This window comes from Urocampus carinirostris, chromosome 3, assembly GCF_059441175.1.
Source record: "Urocampus carinirostris isolate Australia breed hairy pipefish chromosome 3, RoL_Ucar_1.0, whole genome shotgun sequence".
Taxonomy (NCBI): Eukaryota; Metazoa; Chordata; class Actinopteri; order Syngnathiformes; family Syngnathidae; genus Urocampus; species Urocampus carinirostris.
Window position 1 is genome coordinate 63,440,008 of NC_142351.1, and position 17,491 is coordinate 63,457,498.

A 17,491-nucleotide genomic window follows, 5' to 3' on the forward strand; every position below is an offset into this window, starting at 1 on the left:
AGAGGATAATCATCTATAATCTTTTCGAGCTCGACTTAGAAGCCACGCCTTCACATCAAAAAAATTGCAGGTGCAAGTTTATTAATATACAACAAAAACAAACAATACAGTTGTATTGTAGAAAATAAACCAGATCCGACTCGTCAGCGACCGGTAACAGGGTCGAGACTAAGGTGCGCGATATGGCACAAGGGGGATTCGGAGCGGAGATGGGCCCCCAATTGGGCTCCCGATTGTCTGTTGTGGGTCCTGCGGTCTCGGGACTGGACCACGGCCTGCCGCAAGCTTGTTATCCATTGTTGCTTACTGAAGGAATCGTTGGCTTGCAGGTGGTACGAGGGGGCCTTGGAGCGCCCTCTGCTGCTCACGCGGAAGCAGTTTCTCACTGGAAAGGGTGGGGGCCAAAGGAAGATAAGGGTTGGACTGATTTAAAAGAGAAGAAATTCAAATTGTTTGCATGAGAATCATCAAAAACAATGGAAATACTGTAAAGGTGAGAAATTTGTGGAGTAAATATATGACTCTAGAGCAACCTTTCTCAAGCTGAGAGCTACCTCTTGCAACTTATTGGCACAAAGGGCCCCAAGTTTGAGTTACATTTCTAAAATAACAACTCATTGTGTAATACTTACTATGTAGTTACAATGTTATTACCAAGTTAATTATTTGAAGTAGAAAAAAGAGAGAAGGGAAGCAAGAGAAACAGAGAGAAAAACTGAAAAAAAGAGAAAAAAAACTGAGCGTAAGAAAGTAGAGAAAGAGGGTAGGAAATAAGAAAGAAAGAAAGAAAGTAAGAAAGAAAGAAAAGAGGGGGTAAGAAAGAAGGAAAGAAAGAAAGAAACACTACTAGATAAATATTACTAAAGAAATACTACTTAAAATATTACAACAGAAATCCTGCAAAAATACAACTACAACAAAACTACAGTGTACTATGGAAATAAAACAAAAATACTACAAAAATAAAACTACAGTAATACTGTACTACAGAAATACTACAAATATTCAACAAAAATACTAAAAAAAATAATACTACAGTGATACTACAAAATACTTGAATCATAAAATTACTGTAATACTTCAAACATACTAAAGAAATGCAACAACAATTCTACTATTGAAATACAACAAAATACTAGGAAAATACTACTATGGAAATAATACTACAAAATAACAACAACAGAACTTCCCCAAAAAATTACGACTCCAGTAATTCTAAAATATTACTAAAAAAATATACAACTACATTAATACTTCAAAACTACTTAAAACAAGTACAGTATTTTATATATTATTTTGCTTTGATTGTGATCCATTCAAAACTAATTCAATGACACTTATCTTTCAAAATAAAAATACATGTCAATGTCTATATTTATTCATAGATGAAAAAATTGGATCTCTCTCCACGATCACACTCTTGGCCATGTTTTTTAAGTCAATGCGGCCCGCGATTTCAAATAGTTGACCACCTCTGGAGTACAACATGAAATAAGTTATAACAGGTATGCAAATGATCTCTCGTGAAAATTCGTTTCAGAAATCTCCTAAAAAATACCACGGTTCATGGAGCCCAAGGCCCCACTTTAGGTGCTGTGTTGAGACAAGTAAAGCCTGTGGGCCCCTATCCCTCTTCAGGCCACGTTTTCCAGTAGGGGCTGACTCAAATATGATCACTAACCTTTGTCATTGCCCCCCGTGAAGGCTCCCCTGAAGGAGCCCCCTCCTCCTGCTGCCTCCCCGTCTGGGATGTCCTCCAAGTTGAGGGAAGCGTTGGGGAGAGGTCGCCTGTAGACTTGGAAGACCTGAACCCCGTCACGGTCCTCTCCCTGCCGGGTCAGCACCAGGGCCAGTTCGAATAGAAAAACGTGCAGCCGCTAAAGTAATACACATGAGGGGAAAAAAAAACAGTTGTCTTACAAGCAATCAGTGGTTCTCAAAAAAAGGGGCTCCGTCAAGGGGTGTGCGGGTGCATTTGATCTCAAGGAACTTTTTTTTTTAATTTCTAAGAATCAAGTGCTACACTAGGGATCAGTGGTGGTCTCATTGGCAGTGTTTTGTTTACGTTTACCCTCCACACCCGTATTAGCATTGAACATGAAGTGTAAACATGAAGTAGAGAAGACCCTTAAGTGACCCCATGAAAAAATAATTAACCAGGATAAGGACACCGACTTATTTGGGGGGCACCTAGAATTTATTTTATCAAAGCGAGGGATGGGGGGGTGGTTAACAGAATATAATTGAGAAGCACCGTTGTAATGTAAGATTTAGTCATCTTTTTAAAAAGTTTGTAAAGGACATTGGGGGCATGCAAACCGGCATGCTTCAATCACACTGGAAATTGAACATAATTTTTTCCCTAATGGGAAAAAAATAACTCATAATTGTAAAAAAAATAATTACGTTTTTTGCCATCCCCAAAATGTAAAAAAAAAAACACAGAAAATGTTTCTTTAAAAGATACAATAAAATAATCAGAAAAACTAAACTAAACAATAATTTGAACCCCCTAAAAAACATGCCCGAAATCCCCCCAAAATAGAGAAAAACAATTATGATTTTTGATTATTTTTTTTAAATATATATTTTTTTATATTTAGACAACAGAAAACAGCAAGAAATATTCGAAAAAAACTAGAATTAAAAAAAAACAACTAAATTATTTTTTCTGAAAACCACTTAAACCATTTATAAAATTGAAAAATATGTATTTCTAAAAAGAAACTAAATTAATTTAAAAAAGTCTGCGCAAAGACTATTCCCGAATATTAGAAGAACCGAAGCTTGAATTCCCCTAAAAGTCTAGTCCGAAAAACTAGAAAGAAATTGTAAAAATACTAAAAAAAAAAAAAAAAAAAACATATTTAAAAACAAAACAAAACAAAAAAAACACAGAAAAACATTCAGAAAAACAGAAAGCATGAAGAAATGATTTATTTTTTAGGGCAAATAAGAAAATTATTTCTTTTTATAACAGGAAAAAATATATGTCAAAAAACTAAAAAAAAAAACCTAAAAAAAAAGAGAATTTTTTTTCACCTTGAAAAACTAGAAAATAAGTATTGTGAAAAAAAAGACAAATTAAAACATAAAAAAACAAGTGTTAAAAGATAAACTGACAGTTTTAAAAGAGTTTTTCAAAAAAAGGCGAATAATATTTGCTACTGTAAAAGTGTGACAAACTTCTTTTCTATGTTTTTTTTTCTTAGAAAACGATTTTCAACGAGGTAAGAATTTTCCCCTTAGTAACCTGTCCCTTGTTGCACTTGAGCTTCCCGTGGCAATAGAGAAAACGAGACTGCTGGATCTCCGGAAGGCGCTGGCAGTCTTCCGGGTAAGCCAACCCCCGACGGTAAAACTGGCACTCGGCCTCGCCCGTCTTTATGTTCACCTCGGCCACGATGCTTTGGATCATTTCCAACTGACAATGAACGAAAACGAGTACTGCGTCATTTCTTTGCATCCAAAATTGCCGTACAGCAGATCTGATTTCCCCGCTCACTAACCGCGTCAGGCAAGGTGAACTCATCGGGATGCTCGGCAGGCGTGCACTTCTGAATCTCTTTCAGCAAAAGCGGATATTTCACCAAGCGACTTCTCGGCAGATCCAGGAAGTTCCACAGGTCCAGTTTGCGGCTGAAAGAGGACTCCTGGCAGAGCCGCAAGAACTGCTCCACCCGCTTCTCCTGTTTCTTGTGGTCCAGCAGCACTTTGGCTTCCACTTGGTTGCAGCAGTACGTCACGTAAGCCTCCAGGCAAGGAAACTGCTCGGGGAGAAGAGATTAAACAACTTCAGGAAACTCAATTATTTGTTAGGAGAAATAAATAAAAAGGATAATGGACCCACCCAGTTCATCAAGGTGGGAGCTACTTCACCTACAGTTTTCTTGGACCCTCTCAGACGTTCCAGACGGCTCAGCAGATCTTTTGGGGAGAAAAAAAACAGCCATTTTGCCTTGAAGTGACGGCATGTAATAATTTACTACTAGCTTGGAATGGAGCTGAAGAGTCTGTATTTGAAGAAGACGTTCTACGGAAGCCTGAAGCATACCGCTTTGCATCATTTCTAGGCCTACTCCAAATATTCTTGTCTAAACAAGGATGATTTTCTGCCTGTAACAGGACATGAAATCTAATCTGAATCCCAACAAAACACCAAGAGATGCTCAGGGTGTATCCAGATACAGAGCATAAATGTATCCAGATACACCCTGAGCACCTGAAAAGAGCAAATAGCTGAATTTGGTTGGAGCTTAGGTAAGTGGCTAACTTGAATTGCTAACAGGAGAGGCTACTAAAATGCCCAGTTAAAGATTACAGCAAGAGCAAACCAGAAAACATCAAGAATCGGGGAAATTAGCTGTGGAATTTAAGGATTAAGCTATCTTTTTTTTTTCACAGAGAAGCTACCAAATAACAATAGCAGGTAATGGCTTGTCATAGCTTGCAGCTAAGTGGCTATCATGAGTGGTTAAAGCTAAAAGAGTGAAAAAAAAATGATCAGATGACTGAAACATGGTACTAGGTGACCATCACATGTTGGGCTCAGTTGTGGAAGTGGCTGTAAAGTGCTAGTCAAGTCAAGTCATGTTCATTTGTATAGCCCTTAATCACAAAGAGTCTCAAAGGGCTGCACAGACCACAGATTATTGCAAACCACAGACTATTATGACACCATCCCCTGATTTAAAACCTATATGAGGGCAAATAATACACAGATATTGTCAACATAAAATATAGGTGTTTCATATGCTATAGAATAGAATTGTGTTTTAAGCTTAGATTTAAACATTTCCACTGAGGTTGCAGATCGAATCGCAGGGGGAGGAGCATTCCACAGCACTGGGGCCCGAATGGAGAACGCTCTCGGACCTGCGGATCTCTTCTTGGCTCTTGGGATCACTAGTAGACCAGAATTTTCAGAGCGAAGGTTACGGACAAACTACCTACTACGGGCTTCCTTAGAAGTAAGATGAGTGGCTAGAGAAAGAAAAAGTGGGGAAAAAAGTGCCAGAAGCCTAAATGACCATGGGGTCATTAGAGACCATCACATGCATGGCTCGGGTGTGGAATCTAAGTGGCTGCTATAAGCAGAGGTAGGTAGTAACGAGTGACATTTACTTGAATACCTTTTGCGACATTTTGGGACGATACTTTTTACTTTTCCTTGAGTAGATTTGTGAAGAATAAACTACTGTTATTTTGCTGCATCACCCGTTACTTACGTAAGTTTGCACATTCCTCCTTTGTTTGTTTTCTTGTCTCCTGTGTCCCTTGAGTAAGAGGCTCTCACTGGGAGCAGGGCTGTGTCCCGCCCTTTTTAAAGGAGCAGTACAGGTAGAAAACTGGCATGTGCGTGTGTGTGAAATGCCAAGGAACCCAAAGGTAAAAAGAGGAAACTAACTGCACAGAAATCTAACTTTAACTGTGTTATTGTGATTTTATTTACTTTACCTTTTGTCATGATTGCTGATTTGGGGCACCTGCGACTGCCTCGTTGGCGCCAACAGCCCTGGTCGCTGATTGGCTCCCTGACTCTTTTTAAACCCCTGTCTTCCAAGAGGGAACCGTCAGACCGTCTGCGTATCTCTGCTCTCAGCTAGGCAAGCTTTACCGGCTGACAAGAGTCCAAGGTCGAACAACCATTTGAAAAGACGTCCCAGGGGATCTCGTCTACAACAAGGTTTCAACGAAAGTGGAACCATCCGAGGCGTGAGGGACCGTACACCGTCGTGAGGGCAACGCTGGCCGCAGTCCAGGTCGAGGGCAGCTCAAAAGGGTACCATCTGAACCACGGTACCACGGCTCACGCTGCCGCCGTCAACGAGACCAAGCAAGATCAACAGGTCAGTAACGTTAAATTAGGAAAACAAGGTGTGGGTGACAAAGCTGTGTGTGATAATAAATTGTCTGATATGATTGTTACTAGGAGCAGAGCTCGAGAAATCGCAGCGGCGAATGGAAATTGCGGTTCCGAAAGTGCAACCGGAGATCCAAAAAGCGACGCTGCAGTTGCAGACCACGACGCATCCTAGAGACAGCGGCCCGGTTAAGTGTGACACTACTGTATAACATGCCAAAACGGTTGAGGATTTGGAAAGTACAAGTACATTTTACCTCATGAAGGGCTCAATGGCCCTGAGGTATGGAAGCTCGAAAGTACCAAAATTAAAAATATTACAGGAAAAAAGAAAAAATGTGAGATATGACGAAAATGTGTAAAATATAATTTTTAGAATATGGTTTCATAAGAAACATGCACTCGAAATCTTTTAAAGGGACAGTGTGTATAAATTGACCCCAAGATGTCTCTGCAGTGTGGAGTGCAACCGAAATAAAAGTGCTTAACAGGATGAATAGGAGAGTCACAGTGCCCACATAAGCACTATTTTTCACTGCCTCTAGGTGATGCTCATGTTATGGAAAACTCCAGTAACTCCAGTTTACAGTCACGTAGTCACACCAGCAGTCCCTGTTTTGGATGTAAATTGATAAAAATACTTTATAAGAAAGCTAATTAAACGATTTAGGTTCACTATCAAGACATTTCTAATAAAAACTCGCAGGAAAAAACCTTAACCGAGAACGAACGTTTTATCCAGAAGCTGTAGCAAAGAAACTCAAACGTTTTGATTGGGTAAGTGCTAGGAACTATAAACAGGACATGCGCACTTTTACTCCATTGCCCAGCGCCTGTGCTAAAAGTAAATACGTAAGTATCTTCAGTTGTAAGAATTTTTGACATTTTTACAAAATAACTTGGCTTGCATCAGGTTTTGAATCAATAATTTGAGACAAAATGACAGACAAAATGAGCCTCAGCACTCATAAGTGACGGCGGGAGGGAGTCGAATTTTAAGTCACTCAACACTCAAAACGTCACACAGTGAAAATTAGAATCGCTGAATGAAAGTACCGTAGAAATACTACGACAGTAATACGGTAATAGAGAAATGCCCCTAGAGGTATACTAAACAGTATCACAAAACTAACGATTCAATATAGTACTTTAAAACAAAGACATAGTACACTACATCAATTAAAAATAAAATAACTACGGAACTAATTACCAAGTTAAGTGCAAGAAGGGCATTTATGAGCTGGCTCTCTTCAATAAATTGAGAAAAAAGCAGTTTTGTCCAATGAAAAAGACTGACTTAACCAATTACCAACAGCAATGACGTAATCTCGAAGCGACGAGATCTCATTAGCTAAGATCGGCGTGCAGAAGAATAAAGTCTCATACAGCAAGACCAAAGTAACGATGATGTAATGCGTTGAATCTTTGTTAAAGAGGAATTAAATGATAATGACAATTTAAAGGAAAAGTTTGCGTCCCCAGCATGAATGATGCATCTGGGACACAGGTACATGGTGAAATGAAAACACTGAGTGTATAATACAAGATAATTATACAGAATAGTTTAAAAAGAAAGAATGTTTAAATAACAAAACTAATCATCTCTCGTTGAATATGCGAATGGCAAAAGGGTAAGAATTTTTAAGACGTGTAGTTATGCTCCTAATAAAGCAAGGGCGAGTAAAACAAAGAAGACGACTGAAAACCGTCCATAATTTCAGTGTCCATCTTTTCGTTGGTTATAAATGGACAAATTCAAAAGAGGCGTAATACGTAAAAGGATTGTTTCCTTAGTTTTTCTCATATTCAATAATAGATTACTAGTGGTATGAATGATTTCGAATTATCAAAAATTGAAAGGAGTTTGAAAATGACGACATATTATCACAGGGAAGAAAATTGGAGACTAGAAATCATTAATAGCGTAGCTGAAGCTATTTCAGCTGAATGAAATATTTCTTTTAAAAAGAAAAGAAAAAGAGAAACAAAGGGAACTAAGACAATTGCGTAAAAAGGAAGATTGTTGCACGGAATAAAAGATTAAGATAGTAATATAAAATAAATACGAGTCAACAAGATAATTCATGAGTGACAAGTAGGTATTGCTTTATATCGAATCAACAATAAGAGATTATGATTACAGAGGGATGAAAAGACAATTAGAAATTTTTGACATTGAGTTCGAGTTGGCAGTTTTTTAGGACAATTGATTCCACACTGAATTTTTTAGAATGAGTGTTACGTTCGACAAATGATTAATAAATGTGAAACAATAGCTGACTTATGGTTTGGTTAAGTTAAAATGAAACATTGTCTATGGAAAAGAGCATTTTTTTTTTGGACGACAATGAGAAAAAGATTGATCAATCCTGGAAAGGATTAAATGAATTAAAAATACCGGATTAATGGATTTCGAGACATATCATGGTGATTTAAAAATATAACTGCATGGGAAATGAATGGAAATTAATTAAACTAAGATAATGTCTACTAGTACTTAAATTTAGAGAAAAATTTAGAAATTGAATAACCTGGCTAATTCACTAAAACAGGGGTGTCAAACTCATTTTAACTCGGGGGCCACACTAAAGAACAAACATTCTCTCGGGGGCCGGACTAGTACATTAGAGAGAAAGAAAATGGGAAAGTGCAAAAGAAAATGATAGAGAAAGAGAGAAGGGGAAAGCAAAATAGAGAGAAAGAGAAAAAAAAAGAGAAAATGAAGAGAGAGCAAAATAAAGTAAAAAGACTGAGAGAAAAAGAGAGACGAGGGGAGTGAAAGAGAGATAATGGTTGAGAGAAAAAGGGAGGAAGAGAGAGAAAGAATATACAAGTACAGCGTTTGTGAGAGCCACCTGGCTTTGCCAACATCAAGTTGACATATTTCAACCTGCAGCTTGTTTTTCTCTTGCGCTTCACTGAGTGTTGTCGCGGGCCGCCTGTTTGACAGCTGTTCACTAAAACATCTCAGTACGTAATCACGATAAAACTTAACGAGACTCTAAGTGCCCCTGAATTCCACCAAAAAGTTAATCTAGTATATTGTTTTGCTTTAATTCTGAAAGAAAAGGAAAAAGAAACACTAAGACAAACATACAACATAAGTTATTTAAATAAGGATAATTTGCTGAAAATTGGGTATGAAAAACTTGAGACAAAAGTATGAAAAACAACACATTAGGTAGTGTTTTTGGAGTTCCCCAGGGTCTTGAAAAGTACTATATAAATCCAGACCATTTATGATGGAATGGAATATACCTTTACGGACATAATTACAAAACGGGTTCACATATTGTAACTGACAATTAAATTTGGCATGACACTCCATCTTCAGAGTTAGGTAAAGGATCGGAAAAGATAAGGTTATAGTTATAATTAATACAATATTTACACAAGAATGTGCATTTAAAATGTTACATACAGTTGAGGTTTGTGTAAATATGCATTTGGTGAAAAATAGTCATTGTAGTGCAAAAAAGAAGTTGTCAGCATTGTGCAAAACATATAACAGTATTTTTATAGATAAGCTATAAAAATAAAAGGAAATTAAAAGGATCAATATCTAATTGAAGGCAAATAAACATAGACATAACATGTTGTTTTGCTTTAGAATAAGAAGATACGTACCACGCAATACATAAAATTTTGTTATAGAAAAAGATGCTGAGCACAGGGGTGAACGAATTAATCAGATAGATAGATAGATAGATAGATACTTTATTCATCCCCTGAGGGAAATTCACATTTCCAGCAGCATCCCTGAGCTGAGAACAATACAATAATAAAGCCAAAAGAATACAATATACAAATACCCAGTGTGACGTGCAAATGCCCACTTTAGCATGTTATATAGAGTAACTAAATAGTGCTACACAGAATACATATTGCAGTAAGATTCGGTAATGTCCAATGTAGGTGGTGTTGTTTAATGTACATATTTTTGCGAGTTGAAACCCATATCCATAGGATAGAAAGTAATCCAAGTGTTGCAAGGCACTGATAAAGTAAGCAAAAATAAATAAACAAATAAATAAATCACAAAAGTAGCGAAAATAACACGGGAGCTGCTGGAGTGGCTGCCATTCGTGACGGCGCCGGAAGTAACATTATCAAATACATTTTTCCACAATTGGGTCAGAATTAAACCTCTAGGGTTTAATCCAGCCATTCATGTGCAGTAAACCAAAGGAGAACAAGAAATGGGATGGTAAAGTATTACGATAATGTAAATCCTACTACAGAAATTCTATGAAATTACTAGAAAACGGAATATAGAGCTTGAAAACCGGGACATAGTATATGGTACGGCTATAATTCTAAAAAGACCAACTACAGAAATTCTGCAAGAATACTGCTACAAAACTACAACAGCATTAATACTAGCGCTACTAAAAAAAAAAAAAAAATCCTTCAAAAATACTACAACAGACTTCGAAAATATTACAGAATCTTATTTTGTAAATATTATAAGATACTACTGCAGGAATGGTTGAGTTAAGTGCAGACCGGACCTGAACTCAATCGCTTAACGACCAGTTACTTTTATTCAGCAAAATTGTCCAACGCTCAGGGAAAAAAACAAAACAGCAACTGGCCTACAGGCAAACAGGAACTCAGACTAGGAATACTCATAAAACAGGCTTTTACTCAGAACGGGCAAGCCCTTAAGAAGGACACACGCAAATTAGACGGTCGCCACGGCGACCATGCTGGACATGACAGAAATACTACATACGTGCACAACTACAATAACACAGTTGTACCTCTACTTATACGTTTAATTAGTTCTAGCAGTAAATATGGAATGATGAAACTATTGTAAATCGAAACACATTATCAATTTGAATCAGTTGGATTGAAACGGGATTAGTCCGTTCCGAAAGCAAACAAACCTTGTTGAATCAACTGCAATTGCCCTGAAGGTATGCTGGTGTTCAGTAGGGGTTCATACATATACACAAAATAGATAAACATGAAATAAATATAATGAAATATAACATCATAACTGTAAATGAGAAAAACTGGATGTGTCCCCAGGCTCGTGACGCCAAAAGTTTGCCCACCCTTGACTTAGAACCATTGTTTTTGGGACGATGGACTGGTGGTTAATTGCACTTTTAATGACGGATTTCTTTTTAGGTTCTTTTTAAGAAGCAGAATGTTGGAAAATTTTTTTGAGCTGATTGTAGGCGATGATGAAATAGGTCGATAAATTCTCTATAGAGCGTGACGTCTCGTTTGGTTTCATGTTATAGTCATCATAGGTCCATTCCACTCCATTTAGTTATTAGTATCGATACGACAACACACACACACGCACACTGCTGTCGTCTTAATAAAACTGAATCGTCTCTGCACCGCACAACACAGTGGCCACGATCACACTCTCAGTCCACTCTTGGCGCCCATACTCAGTCATCCCTCTCCTCAGAGCGCCCTAAACCTTGCTTCCTTGATTGAGTAGAAGGACGTGTATAAATAGTGCGATTGCGATAGAAGACAAGTTTGAATTACTGAAATTCCGAGTATTATGGGATGAGTCAGACGAAAGAGAGACATAGATTGTGAACTTAGGTTTTAACTCAAGGGGGAAGTTGAGACATTCCGTAAAAATAAGTTAAAACCTAGTTTTTTCCGAAATTGATGAAAAATTGTCTTCTGAATAAGCTCTCCATATAACTGTTTTTTGAGATTCAAATTACGAAATTTGGACGGATAGAAAAATATTACACAGAAGAAATGTTGTAATATTACAAAATTTACAATGTTTGTCAAATTGATTAACAAAAATCAATTAAGATAACCATTCACCATTAGAAAATCGCCCACATTGAGAACATTTTGGGATGGTATTTTTCATTTTTGGCAAAATCATTCACTTTGAGCGTGAATTACCTGCTTTCTTTGCAAAATGCTGTTATTTTGAACAAATTTACTTACTGAAAAGATCATATATAGGTTATGATTTTTATAAAAGGCAAAACAAAGAGTGAATCATAACAATAAAAACGTCTTTTCTTGGGTTAAATTGACAATTTAACAATCTATCCTGGTCATCTGCCTCGAGGGGAATGGCCAACAGCAAGATAACACGTTGAAAATCAAAAGAAAATGCAAATAAAAAGTGCATACAAATTTTTTTCTCGGATGTGATCAATCTACAAAAGAGAACACTCAAACACTCAAATCAGGGTAAATAATTCTGACAAGGATAATGGTTAAACTGATCCAGTGACTGTATTTAGTGAAAAAGCAAAATTTGAAATTTAGAACTGACAATTTAAAAAATAAATTGTTTATCTTCTAGTTAGAATTTTGGGATAGAATGCTCAAAATGGATAGGGCATCTTATAGTGGGGATTTTGATTTTCACTTAAAATAAATATAAAGACGTGCAACCAGTCGGAGTGCCGATGGACTGCCAGAAACCAAATGTGTTAACGACAGTACAGACTAAAGTGACGGATAATATGCTAAACCTTAATGTGACGATACAGGCGAGAAGGGTACCGACACACCAAAGTCCAGAAAAACCTACACCTACGGCGACAGCACTGAAGAGTGAGGTTACAACGCCGACAGCCAAAAATGAGTGCACGGCCAGTACGTAAATTTCGGGAAATTGTGTAGGAGAGGAAAACCATAACCCTAACTCGGTAGTTGTGTAGGCACATGGTCTCAATGTGCACTGCCTTAATTAGACTAATTAACTTAAATTTTTGTGGGCCATCTGTCTTGTTTTATGTTTGTTCAATGTTGTAAGTGTTTGTATTCTTTCCTGTATTCTTATCTTTCTTGTCTATATGGTTGTCCAGCGTTTAATCGGCCCACGTAACTGAAAGGATTAACAGAAAAATATCGAAGGAAAAGGAAAAAGGGAACAATACAGTACTCATTAAGACGAGAAAAACGTTTTTTTAAAGAGTAAGACGGTTTAAAATGTATTGTTTTAGATCGAACCGATAGCACGTCTCGTTAGGAATCGAAAACGTTCGTTTTTTTTTTGGGAAATCGTTTTGAAGCTAAGGGTGTGCAACATAACGTCCGAGAGCCTATGGAGTTCCCAGAATAATAAATGTTTTTTCAGTTGGAAAACGATGAATTTAGGGGTGAAAAGTCTAGAAAAATTATGTTTGGTTATTTTAGGTGCTTTAGATTGTGTTAATGCCGGAATAACACCAAGAAAGGATAGAATAATAACAAAAAGAAAAAAGTTAACCTATTCCGGTTTTCAGGTCAAAATTGGAAAATTAAGGAATGTGAAGACGAGGAAAAATCCAATTGAGTGAATTGGAATGGAGTAATTTGAGAATGAGAAGCATTGTTATACGAAAGTAGTGGAATAGCGTGAGTAAATTCTTTCTTTTCATTGAATATGGAGGAAAAATTCATTGAGTCGAATAAAAATGAGTAAGATGAATCATTGTAGATCAATGCACGTCATTTTCACATTAAGTAGGTGAAGCTAAGATAGTAGATTGAATTGGTTTGGAAAGAAAAATAAATAAATAAATAAATAAGTGAGATGGTTATATGTCAATTTCCCATGGGCTAAAGTGTTAGAGGGCGTAGGAGAAGGGAAAGTTATGTAGAAAATGGATTGTTGGCAGAGCAAGTAAGGAAGTTACAAATACAGAAAGATAAAAGTTAGTAAAAGAAGGTAAAAAGGGGAAGAGATAGTAGGCATTGAGGAAAAGAGAAGAGGGGGACATGCAAGTGACAAAGGGAAGGAATGTAAAGGGGAAAAGGTAATTGAATGAAATATTTTTGTTGACAATTGGCCGGAGTAAAGAAAGCATATGTTCCGGGTGGACGTGTATAGCTAGATACCATCGGACAACCGAGAGGAATTCCAGATGAATTTAAAGCTAGGAATGAAATTAAGTCTGGATTGGAATCGATATTTATCTGGATAACTCCGAAAAAGAACGCAGAATGGATTAATTACATTAATTACATTTATTACAACCAACAACGTTTATTAATTACATTAACGAGGCCTTTAGTGCAATAGGAGAACAATTACATGAGACATCTAGGATGGCCTGGCAGAATCGTCAGGCCCTCGATTTTCTCTTAGCCAGTAAAGGAGGCGTGTGTCATATGATAAAGGAGGAATGCTGTACTTATATACCTTTAAACACAGCCGAAGCAGGAAGCTTCACAAAAGCACTGTCGAAAATTCGTGAGTTGAGCAATGAAGTGACAGTGAATACTGAGAAGAACAGTATTTCTTTTGATTGGTTCTCGTCTACATTGGGGTACTGGGGTAGTCTGTTAGCGAAAGGGGAAATTTTTGTACTAACTGTCGTAATAATTATGTGTTTGTTGTGTTTCTGTGCCATACCTATTCTTAAAAGAGGAATTCTTAAGACTTTTGGAGAACGAATGACAGTAGTGGCTAATACTAGGGTGGCGGAAGCTCAATGAGCACAGTTAGTGATTAAATATCCAAGCCTATTCCTTAGTGAGGAAGAACAGATGACTCAACTAAATTCAACGCCTTGAATTTTATCTGGCAAACGTTAATAGTCAGTCTACATTATAATAAAAAATGGAGCATCTGCGGAAAGAGACACATATGATGATCTGGACTGAATACGATATCAATTAGCACTATTGTTAAACACGCAACACACTATATAGCACTAGGAATAACAGCAACAAATATATTGGTTTCTGATTGTGATTCTTTTGTTGGTATGTCACACTGCCGGGGAGCAAGCTGCTGTCTGGGATGGTCAGGATGCATCGTCGCTTCCGGGTTTTTGGCTGCATGGAAACTGAGCGTGATGCCTGCTGGGATGAACACTCACTCCAACATCTGACTTCACGACACCCGTTGACGAATACGACAGTGCATGGTCTTCAAATTGTTCACGGGGGTCAGGCCAAAGGCCAGTGTGTATGCTGTATCACTATCCAGTCATGCACTCATCTTGAAATGTATCGACGACTGTTACCAAAATTTGTTATCACTTATCAGTTCAATTATTCATTTACCTTTATCACGTACCGATCAACCGTCGACGGTCCACGTGTATAATCCAGTATGTACGGATAAAGATAAATGAAGGGGGGGGTTAGTGCATGGGTCAGATGTTTGGAGTGTTGGGGGTTTTTGTAAATGAAACATGAACAATGAAAGTTAGAATGATCACAGCAGGTTGACCGCCAGAATTTTATTTTCGATTTGCGTAAACTCTGTCCGTGTATTGATGTCTATGATTTGTAATACTTTACCACTACCCTGTATTCATTTTTGATTTTAATTTCTGTTCAGAATGGGAGTATAAACTCCCAATGGGGGGATATGTTGTGGTAAATACACTTGCATTTGTAGAATAGATTTGCATACATGTAGAAATGTAGAATAGATTTGCTTACATGTAGAAATTTAGAAAGACTTGCTTACAGGTGTGGGAAAAGGTCGGGTAGACATCCTTGAAGATACTCTTGGCAGACATTAAGTTTCCTTGAAGATAGCGTGCAAGGGACGGGACGCTCTGTACTTGATACGTGATACAGGACCGCCTTTTGGGGTGTACTCAATCGAAGCCTAATCGTCACTACCAGCTTTAAATACATTATCATGTTCCCAGCTCTCTGAGATCTTCATTGACGCATCAATAAAGTGACATCTCCCTCCGCACGAGGCTGGCTCCTGTTTTCCTTATCCACATATGAGAAGACTTTTCTCTCGATTATCGAACCTCCAATTTCTCCAACACTATCCAACATTATCCTGCCCTGTTTTCCTGCCTGATACCTGTTGCCGACCTGTTTCTGGACCCGTTTATGCTTTTGCTCCTCTGTCCCGGCCATCGACCTGTTTTGCCCTGTTTCCTGCCTGATACCTGTTGCCGACCTCTTTTCTGGACTCGTTACCGCTCTTGCTCCTCCGTCCCGGCCATCAACCTGTTTTCTCGCTGTCTACGACTATCCTCGCTCGCGTTCCTGCCATCAGCTACCCGTGTACGACGATCATTGGATCATGGAAGCAAGCACTGCTCTCTTTCTCAATAAAAACTGAGTAACGCTATTGGGTCCTGTCTCCGTTCCTGGCTTGTGACACCTTTTCAATGTTTTTTTTTTAGTTTTATAAATGCATGCTACGTTTCATTGCACTCTTTTTGTTGCATATTCTGCAACTTTGTTGTAGTTTTTTTCCTATTCTCAAAATAAAAATGACATAAAAAATAGTAAAGCACAGAGAATTTGCACCTTGTATAGAAATCACTTTTGAGCAAGTTGAAAATATCTACTTTGGTGAAACGACACCGCATTTTCCTATGCACTTTCGTCTCGTCGCTTTGTGGTAGAGCACATAACAGTTTTTAACACGTGATATTCGGAAGGTTACTGTTTTGAATCGCTGGTTTATCGCAATATTGGCAAATTGTTTACATATCCCTGAGTTGGTAAGAAATCCCAACGGTAAGACACAAACGTTAGCTGTGTAAACTAACATGTTTCATCCTGGGTGCCATCGAATCCTTAATAATCTTTTGGTAATTTTGAATATGCCAATGTGTAAGGGAAATTGTGGTCTAAACGTGCCTTTTGTACTATATTTTATACTCAATAATTGTGCATTTGCATTTTCGAGTTGTTTTCCGGAGCGAGCGTCTCCAGGGTCAGGAGCGTGGGTTTCCCAAGCCAAAGGACCTTTGTTTCTCCAGCTCTGGAGGCTCCCTATCTGGTATCAAACAGGTGCACAGAGCTCCTTTCGGTTGACCCAAACAACCCAAGGACAGGAGCATGAGTTTCCCAAGCCAAAGGTCTCTACAACTTGGAGACCACTGGTGATTTTCCCAAGACTCCTATCTATGTGCAAACAATCAACTGCTGTGATGTATCATTTATTATACTCTCACGCCATCTAGTGACCAACATTATACACTGCATTTAAATATGTGATTGCTGCTGAAAGATTTTATACATTTGATGATAAGGGATTTTATACGATTGAAAACAAGTTACATTTATTGAGTGCAATGAAGATTTTCACTGAGTGGGCTTCAGGTCACGCTGTTCCAAATGCGGAATGTTTTGCCTGCGGAATTTTGATAACAGGACTCTGACACAGGACGGCAGGCATTGTTTGGAAAAGTTGTTTTGAGTTTTTCCAGACATCGCGACACTCTTCACCGAGATGGTGGGGCCCACGTGGGGGCTTTCCTGGCATGCCCATGGGAGGAGCCGGCACACTAGCTTGCGGAAAAACGTGGGCCGAGAGAGGAAGCCAGCCAGTCCCAGGGCACACAGAGACAGACAACTCACTTGCTCAATTCACACCTAGGGACAATTTAGACCGGCCGATCAACCTGACATGCATGTTTTTGGAATGTGGGAGGAAACCAGACTGTCCTGGGGAAACCCACGCAAGCACAAGGTGAACATACAAACTCCACTCAGGAAGATCGAAGCTGGATTTGATCCCATGACCTCAGAACTGTGCAGCGTACGTGCTAACCTCTCAGCAGCGTGCCGCCCTTGACTCATACCTACTTGACATAAAAGTACCTTGTAAAAAAATGCTTGCTGCAAATCCCAGACTACTTTGAGGGCTATGAGTCCCTCCAATTGATTGGATATATGCATCACCGTCTTCTGACTTCATCAAAA

General features: G+C 38.3%; 1 protein-coding gene across 1 annotated transcript in view; it reads right to left on the reverse strand.

Annotated features, from left to right (window-relative positions):
- Positions 1 to 49: 49 nt before the first annotated feature.
- Positions 50 to 17,491, reverse strand: part of arhgef3l (Rho guanine nucleotide exchange factor (GEF) 3, like) — a 32,639-nt gene continuing 15,197 nt past the window's right edge. The window contains exons 9-13 of the mRNA XM_088332921.1: positions 3,851 to 3,927; positions 3,510 to 3,767; positions 3,254 to 3,424; positions 1,682 to 1,877; positions 50 to 385 (exon numbers count right to left, since the gene is read on the reverse strand). Of these exons, the coding sequence (XP_088189047.1) occupies positions 144 to 385; positions 1,682 to 1,877; positions 3,254 to 3,424; positions 3,510 to 3,767; positions 3,851 to 3,927 (944 nt within the window). The 3' untranslated portion in view covers positions 50 to 143. The remainder of the gene's footprint in view (positions 386 to 1,681; positions 1,878 to 3,253; positions 3,425 to 3,509; positions 3,768 to 3,850; positions 3,928 to 17,491) is intronic.